General features: G+C 43.5%; 1 protein-coding gene across 1 annotated transcript in view; it reads left to right on the top strand.

The window, feature by feature from the left end:
* jmjd1cb (jumonji domain containing 1Cb) overlaps positions 1 to 16357 on the top strand; it is a 141068-nt gene that overhangs the window by 114510 nt on the left and 10201 nt on the right. The window contains exons 9-21 of the mRNA XM_070989876.1: positions 303 to 854; positions 949 to 1339; positions 1460 to 2474; positions 2692 to 2880; positions 4514 to 4686; positions 7496 to 7658; positions 8247 to 10746; positions 12111 to 12312; positions 14053 to 14267; positions 14354 to 14506; positions 15012 to 15101; positions 15441 to 15565; positions 15974 to 16208. Coding sequence (XP_070845977.1) covers positions 303 to 854; positions 949 to 1339; positions 1460 to 2474; positions 2692 to 2880; positions 4514 to 4686; positions 7496 to 7658; positions 8247 to 10746; positions 12111 to 12312; positions 14053 to 14267; positions 14354 to 14506; positions 15012 to 15101; positions 15441 to 15565; positions 15974 to 16208 — 6003 coding nt within the window. The remainder of the gene's footprint in view (positions 1 to 302; positions 855 to 948; positions 1340 to 1459; positions 2475 to 2691; positions 2881 to 4513; positions 4687 to 7495; positions 7659 to 8246; positions 10747 to 12110; positions 12313 to 14052; positions 14268 to 14353; positions 14507 to 15011; positions 15102 to 15440; positions 15566 to 15973; positions 16209 to 16357) is intronic.

Genomic DNA, 16357 nt, shown 5'->3' with positions numbered 1-16357 from the left:
TGAAAAATGGGAGTCTCCTGGGAAAATTGGGAGGGTTGGCAAGTGAAAATGATACTTTGATATTGTTGCACCAATTAGTACCCACTAGTGAAGTGGCTGTCAGATTTCCTGACGCCAGCTCGTCCATGTTCGTGTTCTGCAGCACCCCCTGGTGATCAGATGGCCTATCAGCGATCTTGAGTAATCACAATTGGATGATGTGAAAAGAGAAACAACTGCCCTTGAACAAACAACCCTTGAAGATAATCAAACCTGTGTATGAGTATCTAAAAATGACTTATGTGTTTTTTAATTTTGTCCAGAAACTAAGTCAAAGGCCAAGCAGGTGGTGAACAAACGCAGGAAGGGCGAGGAAGATGAGAAGAAGGCAGGTCTTAAAAGGCTGAAGACTGACATGACGTCTGATCTGTCAGAGAGCAGTGACTCAGAAAATCCACACAAGAGGACCGGCCACTCCTCATGCTCCTCTTCCTCCTCCTCATCTTCGTCATCCTCCTCCTCCTCCTCTTCTTCCTCCTCCTCAGAGCCCAACTCTGAGAATGAGCTCAAGACTCGTAACAGTGATGTGAAGCTGAGTGGAGTTTCAAAAAAGGAGGAAGACGAGAAGCCACTGCAGGGCACAAAAATGAATGACTCCTCACCTCTCATTGGTCGCCTGTCCCCGTGGGTGGAGCTTCAAGCAGCAGAGGACAACAAGAAGGGTGTAGTTAAGGAAACGGGCAAAATCATAACAAAGGAGGAGGAGGAATTGGTTGCAGTAACACAGATAACCCAGTCTCCACGGCAACAGACACCTCTGATGCCTGATACCATCCAGGGAAGCATTATTGAGAGCAGCAAGAACACTGTGAAAGGTACAGTCCACTGACGCATGGCAACTGCCATATATATATATGATAATTATCAGTAAGTTCAGTATCCTTATAGAATAATGTTTTTTTTTGTTAGCGTCATCTCGATCCCAGACGCCGTCATTGTCCCACCTCCATGGCAGTAGTGTGATCGACATTACAGATGACGCCCAGGCGACGGTGCACCAGGAGAGCTCAGAGGCAGTGTCAGCGCTCCTCGCCTCCCAGAAGGCCGAATCCACATCCCTCTCACCTTACCTCCCCCTCAACCCCTCTCCTGTCTCCTCGCCTCCTGTCCCACCGTCTCCCTCTCCATCGGAAGGAGGACGCAGGACTGATATTGAACCTCCCATGCAGCAGCAGCAGCAGCAGCAGCAGCAGCAGCAGCAGCAGCAGCAGCAGCAGCAGCAGGGCATTATGGGAGGTGGTATGACAGCAGCCAGGAGCTTAGGCTGCAAGATGGAGTTTGCTCCCTCTGAGGTCATCAGGTGAGAATAGAAGGCTTCACATTTTGTATTAGTGTATTCATTTAAGTCAGGTTCACTTTGCATGAAATATTGTATCATTTGGTCTGTTCATAAGTAAAATCCATTTTCTTTTTTTTCCAGGCCTGTCACATCAATGGCTGAAAATATGGTGCTGGTGGAGAAGGAGAAAACCGTCCTTCCTCATCATCTTCATCATCATCAACAGCAACAGCAACAGCAACAGCAACAGCAGCAGCAGCATCAGCATCAGCATCAGCAGCAGCAGCACACACAACAGCAGCACTACACATCTATCCACCCCAGCATTAAGAGCCCGTCTCTGCCTGAGGACACAAGAAAACACCCACAGCAGCAACCGCTTCCCCACAAGATGAACACAGTCCTCCCCCCTGACCTAGCAAAATCCAAAATGAGCCCCAACCCGGCACAGCTCGACTCCCTGAAACAGAAACTACAGCACCACAACAACTCTCAACACCATCCCTACCCCAACACAAACCCAGCTGATCTTCTCAAGCCTAAGCCCCACCCAGGTCTACTGGACATCTCCAAACCCAAACCCAACACCTCCCCAGAGGTGTCTAAACATAAAATACCCAGGTACTCTGATACCTCCCCTCCTCCGACAGGCCGTTTGTCCGCTAAAATAGAAATATCAGAACCTCCACGGTCTGGTTTCAAGCCAGTGCCAGCGCGGTCGGAGTCGGCTGGAGTCAGTACGAGCAGCAGCAGCAGCACCAAGAGCCCTCTGATCATTGATAAGAATGAGACCTTCACTGTTTACAGGGACCCAGCATTGGTCCGCTCAGACGCAGAGAACTCTGCCTCTGCCACTGTGTCCTCCAACCACGTGGCAGCCTATCTCCATCCCCACCTGCACACCCTCCACTCCCCCTCTCCTCACTCCCCCTGTCTCACCCCTGCATCCCACCCCCATGCTGCCTCCCACCTACTCGCCCCTCCTCACACCTCTGCCCTACCTCACCCTCACCTTTTACCCCCTGGGGTGCTCCCAGCCATGCCTCCTCCTGCAGCATCTCTTCTTGGAGGCCACCCTCGGCTTGACTCTCCTGGTGGGTTGGGCCACCTTGCCCTGCCCCACCCAGCAGCTACACACCAGCAGCAGTTCCTACAGGTCTGACTTCACATACATACACACCATTTAAAACAGCACAAAGCAAAGACAGTTGATGTTGTAAAATCTAGCTGGGGGTTGAAGTGTGGGGGGCAGATGGGATGGGACGAGCATAATGTTGCATCCTCTCCCAGTTTATCCAATGAGGATATGACAGTTTGAAGCTGAATATCATTTACACTGTGAAAATCAACTTAAAATACATCTTTGTTTTCAGGGTCAGGGCCCCCCTCCGCCCTCTCTACTAGCCCAGGCTCACAGCGGGGCAGCGGGGCTGGGCTTATACCCCATCCTCTGGCAGTACCCCAATGGAACGCCAGCCTCCTACCCCCCAGGACTCAACCTGCCTCCTACAGCTAAGTGGGTCCATCCTGAAAATCCTGTCACTGAGGCCTCTCTCAGAAGGGTAGGTGTTTACATATCGGCCTGTATTTGTGTGTCTTTGGAGGAACTGTGTATGCACGTGTGACTCTCTTTGAGGCACAGTTTTATTTGAGGAGGGTTTGGAGTTGGGATATTGTTTCATTTTTTTGACTGGGATAGTGTTATTTGTGCAGAAATTGATAAAGTCTGTAATAGCAATGACCATATTATTCAAGTCTTCATCAAAGATGTCCCAGTTAGTGCATGCCCGGGAGCTATGGAGTTGTTTGACGGCGTCCTCCAACCATTGTGCTGTAGGATTGTGGCTTGTGACATTTAAGTCCCTGTGTCAATTAATTAATAAAGTTTAAAAAAGACAAAGTCTGGGCAGTGGGTGTTAACAGACAAGAAACACGTCAATAATGTTACCATTGCATTAGTTGGAATGTCCACATACTTATATGTGGACCTATGTGTATAATCCCCCAAGACAAACACCGGAGGTCTAAAGGACCTAACAATAGTGTTAGCATCCATGCATACCATTTCCAGGACAGATGTGCATACCTTGTCTTGTATTATTAGGGACGGCCCAGATTTCCCATCATGCACTAGGTATGCTGGATGGCGTAGTGTTTTAAATTTGCTGTTTTATGTTCCAAAATGCAAATGTTCCTTTTTGTTAATGTTTTCAATGTGTCTGTTCAGAACATGGGCTTCTACACTGTGTACTTTGTCCGCATTTACCAATACAAACAAAAGCTGTCTTTTTTTAGCTGTGAATCAGAACACTTGATGATGACATTACGCTGGATGGTCTACTAATGCTGAATAAACAACTGAAGCTGTGGAATATTTAAAGAAAACACAAAGAGTTTAAGTTTGTTTAAGCATAAAGGAATTTGACTGGTTTTTAGTGGCTTTCAGTGTACTTCCACACAGTTCCAAGAGCAATGTTCATGAAGACACATAGACATACAGCTAAACAACATAAATTAACATAAACATATAACTGCTATTTACATGTAAGTAGGTGAAAAAATAGATCATATATAGATTCATAAATATATTTATAACAAAAATTCCCAGATTTTTATTGAAATTGCTTATATGAATTTCAGGCTTCAAGCTGTGAACCTGAAAATGTGCTGTTTTCCATTTAAGTTGGGGGTTGTTCCATTACTCCCTGTCTACGGAGGACATCCAGGATTTGTCCTTATATGAAATCATCACTATGGTCCTGTGTGTGTCACCTCAAAGAGAGGTTCAAATGCACTCATCTAATCTGGGCTGTACACTCACTAGGTCTGACCTGTTATTGATTGGGAAGTGGAGTCACACTGTATTTGTAATGTATGAAGGCCATGAAAGGGATAATAGACAAAAAGCTGTGTGTTTATTAGAAAATAAGCCTTCATGTAGTGTTATTTTACATGTGTGTAGAGGTTGAGGTTGATTATCCCTCTTATACCATTTATACCACTTCTCATACCAGTTAGTGTCCAGATGAAAGACAGATTCATGAAATGAGCATGTACATGTAATTTATGGGACACACTTTAGCTTGACCAGGTGTTGCATTTTCATTTTTTGTACTGTGACATGTATGACCACCTTATCTGTGTTTGAGTTATCATTTTATTAATGTTGTTTCTCTGTCTGTGTTGTGTTTGCAGAACACAGCCAGTCCGTGGCTGCACCAGGCTGCTGGTAGTGCTGGTGACGGTCTGGGTTTGCTGAGCCATGTTCCTGTTCGGCCAGCCAGTGCCGATGCCCACCGCCCCCCTGTCAAAATCAACACACACACAAGCCCTCCCCTTTCAAAGGCCAGCGTGGACATTCATAAAGAGTGAGTAGAAAGACCAGCGACATGAAAACATTTCTTAGATGTTGGACTGGCTTCAACTAATAATCTACCATCACAGTCTAACACCATCCAAACCTGAATAATTGGCCAATTCCTTTAAATGTATGTTTTACTATTCAAAATATAAAGTATTCAAAATGCATTACTAGGATCAAGATTAGAGCTTCATTAAAGATTCCCTGCAGATAGCACTGTGCTTTGACTAATGAAGAGTTTCTTCCTCATTAAAACATCCTGAATCAATGATTATACAAATATGTGTAGTTTCAAAACTACCACACAGCAGATGTCTCTTACTTTACTGAGGCCTTCCTTGGTGTCAGTGCATTGGAGGCTTCATTTTTCAACATCAACTTGTGTACATTGAATATTGGACCAGGATTGGCTTCCAAGGCCTGTTTAACAACAATTTTCCTAATTATTTCCCACATTCATGACATTAGTTGATGTTCTGCCCAGTTGCATTCAAGCTAGTCAGTGAAGCTTTCCACTTTGGTCTCATAACTATCCTGGAGTCAGTGGGAACACAAAGGTGTTCCTTTTAAATACATTCAAAATAATGTGAGGAAAAGTGTAAGTTGGGGAATTAAAAGGAAAATAAAGATAGAAATAATAAGCGAATAAAATAATAAAACAACTGAAGAGATTAGATGAAGTAAAACCAGACATAAAAAAGCCAGATTAAAAAGGGAGGTCTTAAATTTGCTTTTAAAAATCGCAACACTCTCAGCAACTCTCAGGCGTTCATGAAGGCTGTTCCAGAGACGAGGACCATAGAAACAAACGGATGCCTCATCATGGGTGTTTGTTTGGACTTTTGGTATAATTAAAAGGCCACTACCAGAAGACCGGAGGGTTCTAGTAAATTCATAGGATAAAAGCAGTAGGACCAAGACCGTTAAAAGCTTTATAAACCAATGAAAGTATCTTAAAATCAGTCCTGAAGTGAACAGGTAGTCATTGCAGAGGCTTTAAAAATTGTGAGCTCCCTTTCTGGTCTTCATCAGCAGATGTACAGCTGACTTCTGAATTAATTGTAATTGAGCTATATTGTCATCAGAGAGACCAGAAAGCAGAGCATTACAGTAATCAGTTCTGCAGGTAATAAAAGCATGCATTAGTGTCTCTGTATTGGCTTGAGAGAGAAACAGTTGCACTCTGACGCTGTTTTTCTAATGATAAAATGCAGTCTTTGTGATGTTTCAAATATGAGATTCAAAACTGAAATCAAAGATGACTCCCAAGTTCTCTCCCTGTTGACGGAGGTTTAGTGCCAGTGCATACAGTTTGTCATTGTGTTTCTCTCTCAGCAATGTCAAGTTGTGTGCCATCAGCGTATCTATGGAAATTGATGCGGTGCTTCCTTCTGATGTTTCCAAGTGGCAGCATATGAAGATTAAAGAAGAGTAGGACCTAAAATTGAACCTTGAGGAGCCACACACATCATTTTATAGCTTTTCAATGAACATTCATCAGCTTTTACAAGAAATTCTCTATCACTAAGAATTAAACCAGTTAGAACAGTAAGAGAGATGCCAATCAAACTGTGAAGTTACCAACCAGCACTGCAGAAAAAATGGAGCACAACCCAATTCATAAAACAAGCAAAGTAATATTGTGTGTGTGAGTGAGTGCATGCAAAAGACTCGTCCCACAGTCGGTAAAGAGTCTGTTTTGTTTTCCCCACAGTTCCAAAACAGTTCAGTCTAGTCCAATTACAACCACAAAAAGAAAGACATCTCAAAAGTCTGCTCCAGGTTGAACTGCGGGTCCCCACAAAACCAAATCAAATCAGGAAATCGGGACTGAAATAGCAGCGTTTATATTCGCAGTTCAGTAACAGTGATTATTTACAATTCATACACTGTATACACCCATGTCCTCACAGCACTGTTGATCTGTCTGTCAGTCAGTATTCAGTCAGGTTTACAGCATCAGCGTAGCTCTGCAAAGACCAGCAGTGAAACTCTAATTGGAAAATACACAAATCCAACTGATTATTCCACCTCCTGACGCAGACTCCAGAGATACAGCTTATGTTTTACCATGAGTTAGCAGCTGATAAACTACGCTGTGTCATCTTTGAAGTTTTGTTATATATTTTTTTCTTTGGATGTGCAACTAGGTGGGCACGGAGAGGAAAAAAAATACTGGGAGAATCACAGATCCTGCTTTTTATTTTGATTACTGAATTTGACAGCTCATTTCAATTGATTTTTGATTCAGAATTGAAAACATGACACCCCACTTAACAAAATGATACCTATAAATCTACACTGATGTGATCGTCTGTAACCAAAGCAGCCATCTGATTGGCTGCAGATAATTCCCTGTTAAAAAAAAAAAGCATTTCTGATTTTGATGAAAATTGCAAATACCTTGAAATACATCATATTATATTTGTGGTTTTCTGTTACATTTATTTACCTTGACAAAGAGCAAGAGTAGTATATGTGCTTTAGATTATTACAGTATGCTGCCTAATTTACTACTAGTACTCGCTATGAAAACCATGCTCAGATAGTGCTGCAGGGATCCTTCTGGTCCTAGTTCTGCAATTCTTTTGAGAGACAGAATTAGTTTTTTTGGAGATATTAATTGATTTTCAGCTTATTTCAAACATTTATAAATAAAATGTTTTGAACATAACAGGAAAGACATGAAAGGACAACATAAACAAATCAGAGATGGGTAACTTTATAGAACAAACAATTAGCTGCCATTTCCAAGTTAGTTTGTTGAAGCATATGGTGAAATGTAATGACTTTATGTTTGACTTGTCTGTGTGCAGAGATGTGGATAAGAAAGGCTTTGTGGACCCAATTAGGACGTTGACGTTGGCCCAGCTGAAACAGGAGCAGACAGACAGGAGTCGAACCCCTACTGGGAAAGACATCCACTTACACCGCCTCTACCTAGACCCTCACAGCAAGGCTCGTCTGGCAAATACACAGGTAAACTACTCCACTATTATTATTATTATTATTATTATTATTATTATTATTATTATTATTATTATTATCAGCATGAATGAAATCTCCATGTTAAATATGAGCAATGGCTCAATAATCAAAATCCTATTTTTAATAGATAAGCAAGAATAAATACTTGCTAAAAAAAAAAAAAGGATTCACAAAAGTTCCTAAAAATAAAAGTGTTACCTATTAGCGTACCCATCTGCAGGTGTGAAGTGGCTCATATATTGCCAAATGATCCATCTTCATACTTATTTCTTTTGAGAAACATTAGTAAGCCTTTTCAGTCATATCTGTTTTAGGAGACACTGATCTCTCACTTCACATCTGTACATTCAGTTCAGTTCAATTCAGTTTTATTTATACAGGGCCAAATCACAACTGATGTTGTCTCAGGACACCTATAGAGCAGGTCAGGACCATACCAACTAGGATTGGCACCACTAATTTGTTTAAATCCAGTGCTTTTGTCAGGCCCATTTATTGGTCTATTGGTCAGATTATCGAAAATGTAGTGCTCTAATCTCACTGAAAATGAGAAAATCAGACCTTGCATTTTCTTTACAGGATGTGGCTCAAGCAGTAGATCGAGCCAGTAAATATAAAGAGGAGAATCGGCAAATCCTGAAAGAGAGCATCGAGGTTGCTCCCTTCACAGCTAAGATCCAGCGCTCCAGTGACCCAGGGATGGACAGGGACAGAGAAAGATGCAGAGATCCAGCCTTCCCCGTCCGGATACCAGCTCTCGCCTCCCCAAGTCCCAAGGCCAGCCATGCCCATCCCCACGTCATCCAGTCAGAAAAGAGCAACTACTTCACCACGCTGTCCAACAGTGTAGTGAATGAGCCTCCAAGACTTTACCCCTCCAAGGAGCTCAGCTCTTACTACGACAAAGTGTCTGTAGGGGCTCCAGGAGTTGTTACCAGCGTTGGGGCTGCTGTGCCAAGCCAGGGAGCTCTGTCCCTGGGCAGCTACAGCTCCAAAGCCTCCCTCTCCAAGCCCCCTCCCCTCATTAAGCACCAGCCTGAGGGAGGAGAGGGTTTAGCAGGGAAAATCACTGAGCAGCTCAGCCAGCAGGTGACACTTGTCCAACAGCAACATCCGCACCACATGGACAGGATAGAACGCCGCAGCCCAGCCATTTCTCCTTCCTCTTCCTCTACATCTTCCTCCTTCTCCGCAGCCCCCAATCACCATCATCATCACCACCACCACCAACAGCAGCAACACCAGCTCAGGGCAATGCCATCTCTCCACCGAGCGCCTGTCTTCCATCCACCCACTCAGCATGCGCTGGAACGCAAAGAGGCTGCAGAGCGGGAGAAGGAAAGAGAACGAGAGAGGGAGAGAGCCGGTTATGGTGGACGCTTGTCTCCACCAACCCTCACACCCATCCAACCAGTTAGCTTAGCTGCAGCTGGTAACAAAACATTAGCAGAGCAGCAGAAGCCCCCCACGCTGCTGCCGGAACTCAGGGATGTCAAAGGTCATGGAAACACTGCCGTTGTCACCTCTGTGGCCTCAGCCATCAGTGGGGAGATTGTGACTTCATCTACAGACGGGTGGAGAGGTGGAGAGATGATTCAGGAAAGAGGAGGGTCCTTTTCCGGAGAGAAAGGAGTGTCAAGGGGTAAGCCCCAAGCCGCAATGGCATCAGTCATTGTGCGTCCATCGACATCTATTAAGTACGATAATCCTGTTGGTGCTAACAAATCTGGTGCTATGATCCATAAGGAGTTGACCCAGGAGACGTTGTATTCATCCAAGCTTCATGGGGAATGTCCTAGACTAGGGGAGAGTGTTAGAGAACCTGGAGCAGGCAGAATTATCCAACCCAATTCCAACCTGGATGACATGTGTGTCCGGTATAAAAAGACTTCTATGCGTGGCATGCAGGGAGCTTTGGGAGCCAGTACCATAAACTCAGTGTGCAGGACTGCCGTTTCAGCTGCATCAGCTTTTGGCCTACAGATTAAAAGTGGGGCATCCATCCCTGAGCTGGGCTGCTCAGTCTCAGCACGGGTAGAGATTTCAGCCCATAAAACTGGTATTGGTGGCTTGATGCTGAGCCACTCTGGACCAGGAGAGCAGCAGGAGAGTGTAGGCTCACGCACCACATCTCCAGGTGGGTCTCTACCTCCCTCTAGTCCCGCAGGGACACCCCAGCCCAGTCAAAGCCTGACTCCAACACCTAGCTCTGCTTCTAGCGCCAGTCAGTCTTACTCCTCCTCTTTTGTCCACCTTAAGAAGCACAAAGCTGCCTTGGCTGCAGCCCATTCCAGAGGAAGCTTCTACAGTGCTCCCACATCCATCACAACTGGAAACTCTTTTCTAACTGTGGATTCAATTGACAAAGCTCCCATTCACAATTCACCCCCTCCACCCTCCTCCAGCCAAGCCTCATCATCCTCGGTCGATAGCAGTAGCAGCAGCTCGGCAAGTGGGTCCACAACACCAGGCAAGTCCAGTCCCCTGCCTAACGGCCATACTTCTGGGTCGTCCTCGACTAGCAGCGGACAGCCCAGTAACTACCACAAGCTGAAGAAAGCCTGGTTAACCCGTCACTCAGAGGAGGACAGGAACACAGTTGCTAGTACAAGCTCCACCAGTACTAAACCCAGCACCACCACCAGCACAAGTAACACCACAGCCATGTCAGAAATGATCAAACCCTGCACCGTCAATCTCAGTGCCTCCACCTCCAGTGAGGTGGAAATGAGCAAAGACTGCGGAAGCAAAGTGGAGAGAGAGAGGCAGCCGGAGGAGAAGGTGGGAGGAGCAGCAGCAGCAGGAGGAGGAGGGGAGGAGAGGAAATCAGTTACTTCATCAAGGCGCGGGAACAAACGACCATGTGAGTCCGGCTCAGAGAGCGGGGGAGATGATTCTGACACCAGTGAGAGCAAAATGGAGGGCCGCGCCAAGCGTCAGCCTAAACCAACCTATAAGAAGAAACAGAATGACATGGCCAAGAAAAAAGGAGACAATGAAAAGGAGGAAGATGACGTGAAGCCCAATGGCATCTTCAGATCAGCCCGAGAGAAGACTAAACTCAAGCTGGCCAGCAGCAGTAAGTCTTACTGTAGATATTTGCTTTAGTTTTGACAGTCTTTTCTGAATAGTTTACCTGGCAGCAAGATTGAACACATTAGTGGCAGTTCAAGGGTAAGGCAACATTCTATTCTTTTGTTATTGTTAAGAAAATTTCATTGAAAGACTCCAACAGTGTGTTAGCCATTCTCTTCCTACCCTGTCTGTGGCCCCAAGCCTACTGATTCTTTCTGAAGACAAAAATGTTTTAGAACACCTCACAAATATATTGTTTGATTTTGAGCAAAAGTTACTCAAACAGGAGGAAATAGTGCATTTGTTAGGGACTATTTTCAGCATCAGATTAATTAACATTTGGTGCTCCAGTGAGTATTTCTTGGAGTGTGTGTGTTGATGGTTATGAAGGAACTTGTCACCCAATGCAACAGTGCGTTTTTCATAGTTTTTGGACACCAGTGGATCTCTGCGATACAGAGGAATAAGATATATCAGGCTTTGGATACACACACAATACTTGTAAGAAGGATACATTTATTGATGGTTTGACTGCACATGATATTTGTTGACAACTAGAAAGAATCTTCAAAATCAACATTCAGTCTGATGCAGGGGTCAAATATGTGTCAGGTAACAAGCTCTGTATCTTTCATATCACCCTGATGGCTTCCATTTGAGGCATTGACTTAATATTTATTGTTTGTGAAACAAAGCAAAGAACCAGCTTATTTACTTAGACTTCCTGTTTAAAGGCCACCAAATTTGCTGCTGCTACTTGCCACAGTCACAGCTGCGCCATCAAATCATTGCAACAGAGCAGCAAAAGCCGTGAGGGAGTAGGATGAAAGTCAAACTGTTGGAGTGGAATGTTAAGCTATATTATGCAGGTTTCAGAAATCCTTTTCTACCTGTATATTCTACGAATGAAACACCAATTTATCAACTATTTACTACACCTACACAGCATGTGATGACATGTCAGTGTTTGCCCCTATAAGCTGCCTTGCTTAATTAAACATTTCTGGTTTTTAAGGAAACCAAAAAGTAGTTTGCTGGTGTATACTTTCTTCTGTCTCCATCCTTTTGCTGCTACAGTGGTGAGAAGAAAAAACTTTCCAGAATGATTATGTCAGGTGTGAAAAGAGTGGGCATGGAATTGTTACATAAACAGTATGGGCATGTTAAATGCAAAACTTAATTTGAGGCCAGAAATGTTCCATTTACCAAGTGTAACGAAAAGGCTCATCTTCTCTCATATGATGTGTTTTCAAGCCTTCGTTGTGATGTTTTAATGCCTTTTGACACCAAGGTTATGTGCAACTCTTCATTAATCTCATCGTAAAATGTAGGTACTGTTAATGACTCAATACTGGACACTCTTCTCAGATGGGATCCCTCGATCTGTCCTGAAGGACTGGAGGAAGGTGAAGAAGCTGAAGCAGACAGGGGAGTCTTTCTTGCAGGATGACTCGTGTTCAGAAATAGGACCCAACCTGCAGAAGTGTCGGGAGTGCAGGGTGATTCGCAGCAAGAAGGGTGAAGAGCCTGCACATTCCCCCGTCTTCTGTCGCTTCTACTATTTTAGACGGTAAAACTCTCATGATTTTATATTTATTTCCTTTCTCTTGTGTTTTTCAGGTATTTTCATGTTGTTTCATGTGGTTTCCTTTACTGTTATTATTGGACATTACTACAGCTGCACCCATACATCCTACGTATGCAATAAGCCCACAGTTCATGCTTTGCTCCCTTCTTGTCCTTCAAGGACTAACAATTGTTCCATGATGCATTGTCATACGTCTACCTTCACTGGAGTTTTTTGTAAAGAGAGCAAGCATTGCACCTCTTGTTTAAGAGCGTGCATGTTGAAACAATAACAGAGATGGAGGGAGGACAGGAGAGAAGGAAGGTCTGCTTTCATCAAACATCTGCCCTAGCTACAGCACATATATTACATTATTAATCATATGGCTTGTTCAGTGTGTACTGCCTCTCTCTCAGACACGTACATTTACTGTGAATGCACATTGAACATTCTCACACACACACGCATTGAGCTGGATAAGCAGCAGCTGCAGTCTGGGGTCGAACAGGGTAAATCTGCCAAAGAGGATTTTCTGCTCTATAATCTTTTCCTCACTGCAGAACTGCTGCTGCTGCAGTCTCTCCGTCTCCCTCTCCCCTTCTCTGCATCTTTACTTCTAATTCTTGCACTCTCTCACCCTATCTCCCCTCCTCTGTCTGAGCCAGTAGACTCAGATTTCATAAACAACCTGAGCTGACTGGGTTGTTTAAGGACATCATAGACAATGCTGGTTTTATAGAGAGGTGGCTCATGTAGAAAAGCATCCATTTATTCATATTTTGAGCCATTCTGTCACTGATTGCTAGTAAATAATTGCATCTACACTACCATTTGATTTTTGCATGTTATATACTGGTGATTACTAATTCACTTGCCATATAGAGCAGGTCTAGACCACATTAGAGACCCAAGATCCAAAAACATCCTATGTAAATCTCTCTATCTATCTACTGAGAGAAAGAGAGAGACATTTATACCAGCTCATCATTGGGGTGTTGTATTCATATAGTAGTGTTTGCAGATGCCATCTCCACTGCATCCTGTGAAAGTGCATCCGGAGTAAGGATTGTTGGGACTGTCATTTGCACTGACTTCCAGTGGCTGCAAGATTTTGAAATGTAAATTCAATATATTCAATATTCCTTTATTAGTCCCACGAGGGGAAATTCCAGTTTTTTATTTATTTTTATTTTTTTATTTTTGATTTTTTTTTGAAAGGGAAACCTTTCAATATGTGTGCTGTTGTGTCTGCCTTCACATATAATGTCCAGTGTCAGATTTGTCAGATTTCGCCTAATAATCTGTATCAGGCAACTTCAGAGTGGCGATGTGAGTAGATAACTCAGCAGTTACATTCAGGACTTTGTGAACTTTGAATATAGTTTTTTAAATCTCCCTTAAGAATAAGAATAAGTTAGTTTGCCTTTCTTTCTTATTTTGGTTGATATTAATAAGATGTGTGGCACTATAAGCTTTTCAAATTTAGCAGCCCTGTGACGGCTTCCCTCGAGAGATACTTATCATAATTTATCTGCTTTTGTTACCTTTACTGGACATATGTAAAGGTAAGAAAGACACCAGACCAGACAAGCTGGTTACACAGGAATTCTGGCATGCATTCGTATCACAGAAGTAGTTCAAGTTCCTGCAAGTAACCTAGTTTCTTGTGTGCATGTAAACATACTGCATATGTATGCAAGCTTCCTCTGTTGGTTGTGCTAGTAACCGGTTCCTTCCATTCAGGCTTTCTTACAGTAAAAATGGAGTCATCAGGATGGATGGCTTCTCCACTCCAGACCAGTTTGACGATGAAGCCCTGGCCTTGTGGGTCCCTGGGGTGATGGAGGAGAGCCACCTGGACCAATCCACAGCCAAGTACATCCTCAGCTTCATAGGAGACAAGTTCTGTCAGATGGTTGTGACTGAGAATACTGCAGCTACCTGGGTCAAGAAGGATGGTAAAGTGTCTTCAAAAATGATTGACGTTTTGATTAAATAAGCCTACCTATGTTTTTACATTGAAGAAATCTTGTGTGTGTTTCAGCCAAGCTGGCGTGGAAGCGAGCAGTGAGGGGGGTGCGGGAAATGTGTGACGCCTGCGAGGCAACACTCTTCAACATCCATTGGGTCTGTCAGAAATGTGGCTTTGTTGTCTGCTTGGATTGCTACAAGGCCAAGGAGAGAAGGAGTTCCAAAGGTCAGTTGTGTGTATGTGTTGACAGTTTGGAGCCAAATGAGAGATGAGACAAGCTGGAATTCTAGCATGCACTCATATCACAGAAGTAGCACAATTTCCTGGATAAACTTTCTCCAAGTAACCTAGTTTTTTGTGTTCATGTAAATATACTGCATATGTATGCCAGCTTCCTCTTTTAGTTAGATAAATCAGAATTTAGTGAAAGTCCAGCAACCATTAAGCTGATTCTGAGTAAAATGACGCATCAGTGTGGAAGTTGGCAGTATGGTTATTCCTTCACACAACATTCTGGAATCATTTGTACTAATACAAATACAGTGTCTGTGTGGTAATTGTTTCTTGTGTGTGTGTGTGTGTGTGTGTGTGTGTGTGTGTGTGTGTGTGTGTGTGTGTGTGTGTGTGTGTGTGTGTGTGTGTGTGTGTGTGTCAGTGTGTGTGCGCACACACGCACTTGTGGGTATTATTACAGCAGCTGACTTGTGTCTCTCTCTATCTCTGTGATCAGATAAAGAACTATACAGCTGGCTGAAGTGTGTGAAAGGCCAACCCCATGATCACAAACACCTGATGCCAACACAGATTATACCTGGCACAGGTACAGCACACACTACGGTGTACTCTTTCTCTTCCTGTTTACACCATGGATGAATTTCATGCCCCTCTTTATCTCTTACTGTAGCTGCCTTGTCTTGTCATGTCTTGAACATACATACAGTGGAGTGTATGGCTGATGTGGGTGAAATACTGATAGTGATATTAGTGAACTGGGGTCGTCAATGACCAAAAAACATCTTCTTAATTTTTCTTGTCTTTTATTTTGTGTCATCCCTACTGGCTTGGTGTTGTTCTTTTTTAATAAAGATTCAGTTTTTTTTTCTCCCGCAAACTTTTTCCTGAAACATTGAAATTCTGCTGCATCTCTTTGACGTTTCAGTGCTGACAGAATTGGTGACTTCCATGCACTCTCTAAGAGAAAAACACAGCATCAAATCCCACTGTCCCTGCACCAACAAACAGAACCTCCTAAACAAACTACCAGCCACGAACGGAGTCTCACAGGTATTATTCCAGTTCCTGAGCTGGGACACTGTGTCTCACAATTATTTATTATTGTTTGTACAGTTACCAAATGTGTTGTTTGGAGTTTCCTGTCAATGGTGCTATAGTTGTTGAAACTATATTAAGTCCTAAGTACTGTAAAAGGCAAGTTGACTCAGTTTAAAGGGGCATTTTTAAAGAAATTGCCAAAAGAAAAACATGAAAAACTGTTCTGATGTTATGTTAAAGATGTCATTGTATGTGTTGCATTGATATCTACTGAAGTTAGCATGCTAACCAGCTAGCCTTGGCTCATCCTGTCTTGTAATACCAATTGCCTGTTCTCTGTCTGACTTTACTGCCAGTTTGTATAATAAGATGACATTTTCAGTGTTCTGTTAACCTTTAGCCCTCATGCTTCTGTGACAGGTTCTGCAAAATGTCCTGAACCACAGTAACAAACTGTCTCTGGTGAAAGCTGAACGAGGCTCTCAGCAGAACTCTGACCAAGGAGGAACCAAGGCAGAGACGAATGGAGGAGGTGGTGGAGGAAGCAGTCCAGGCAGTGATGCAGGAAGTGCACCTGTCACCCCACCAGAGTCCCAGTCACCTCTGCATTTCCTGGCTGACCTGGCAGAGCAGAAATCTAGGGAGGAAAAGAAAGGTGACAGGAAGGGAGGGGGAGAGATTTGGATTGTGTTATTTTGTTAAATGGAATCATTACAGTTGTAATTATTGAATCAGTGCTTCTTTAGTGATTTCTTTCATATGATCATGTTCCCATTCGTATATTTCACTGACAGAAAGTATTTT

Source organism: Chaetodon trifascialis, chromosome 21, assembly GCF_039877785.1.
Source record: "Chaetodon trifascialis isolate fChaTrf1 chromosome 21, fChaTrf1.hap1, whole genome shotgun sequence".
NCBI lineage: Eukaryota > Metazoa > Chordata > Actinopteri > Chaetodontiformes > Chaetodontidae > Chaetodon > Chaetodon trifascialis.
The sequence above is the reverse complement of the archived record's forward strand: the minus strand, read 5'-3'. Positions and strand labels throughout refer to the sequence as shown.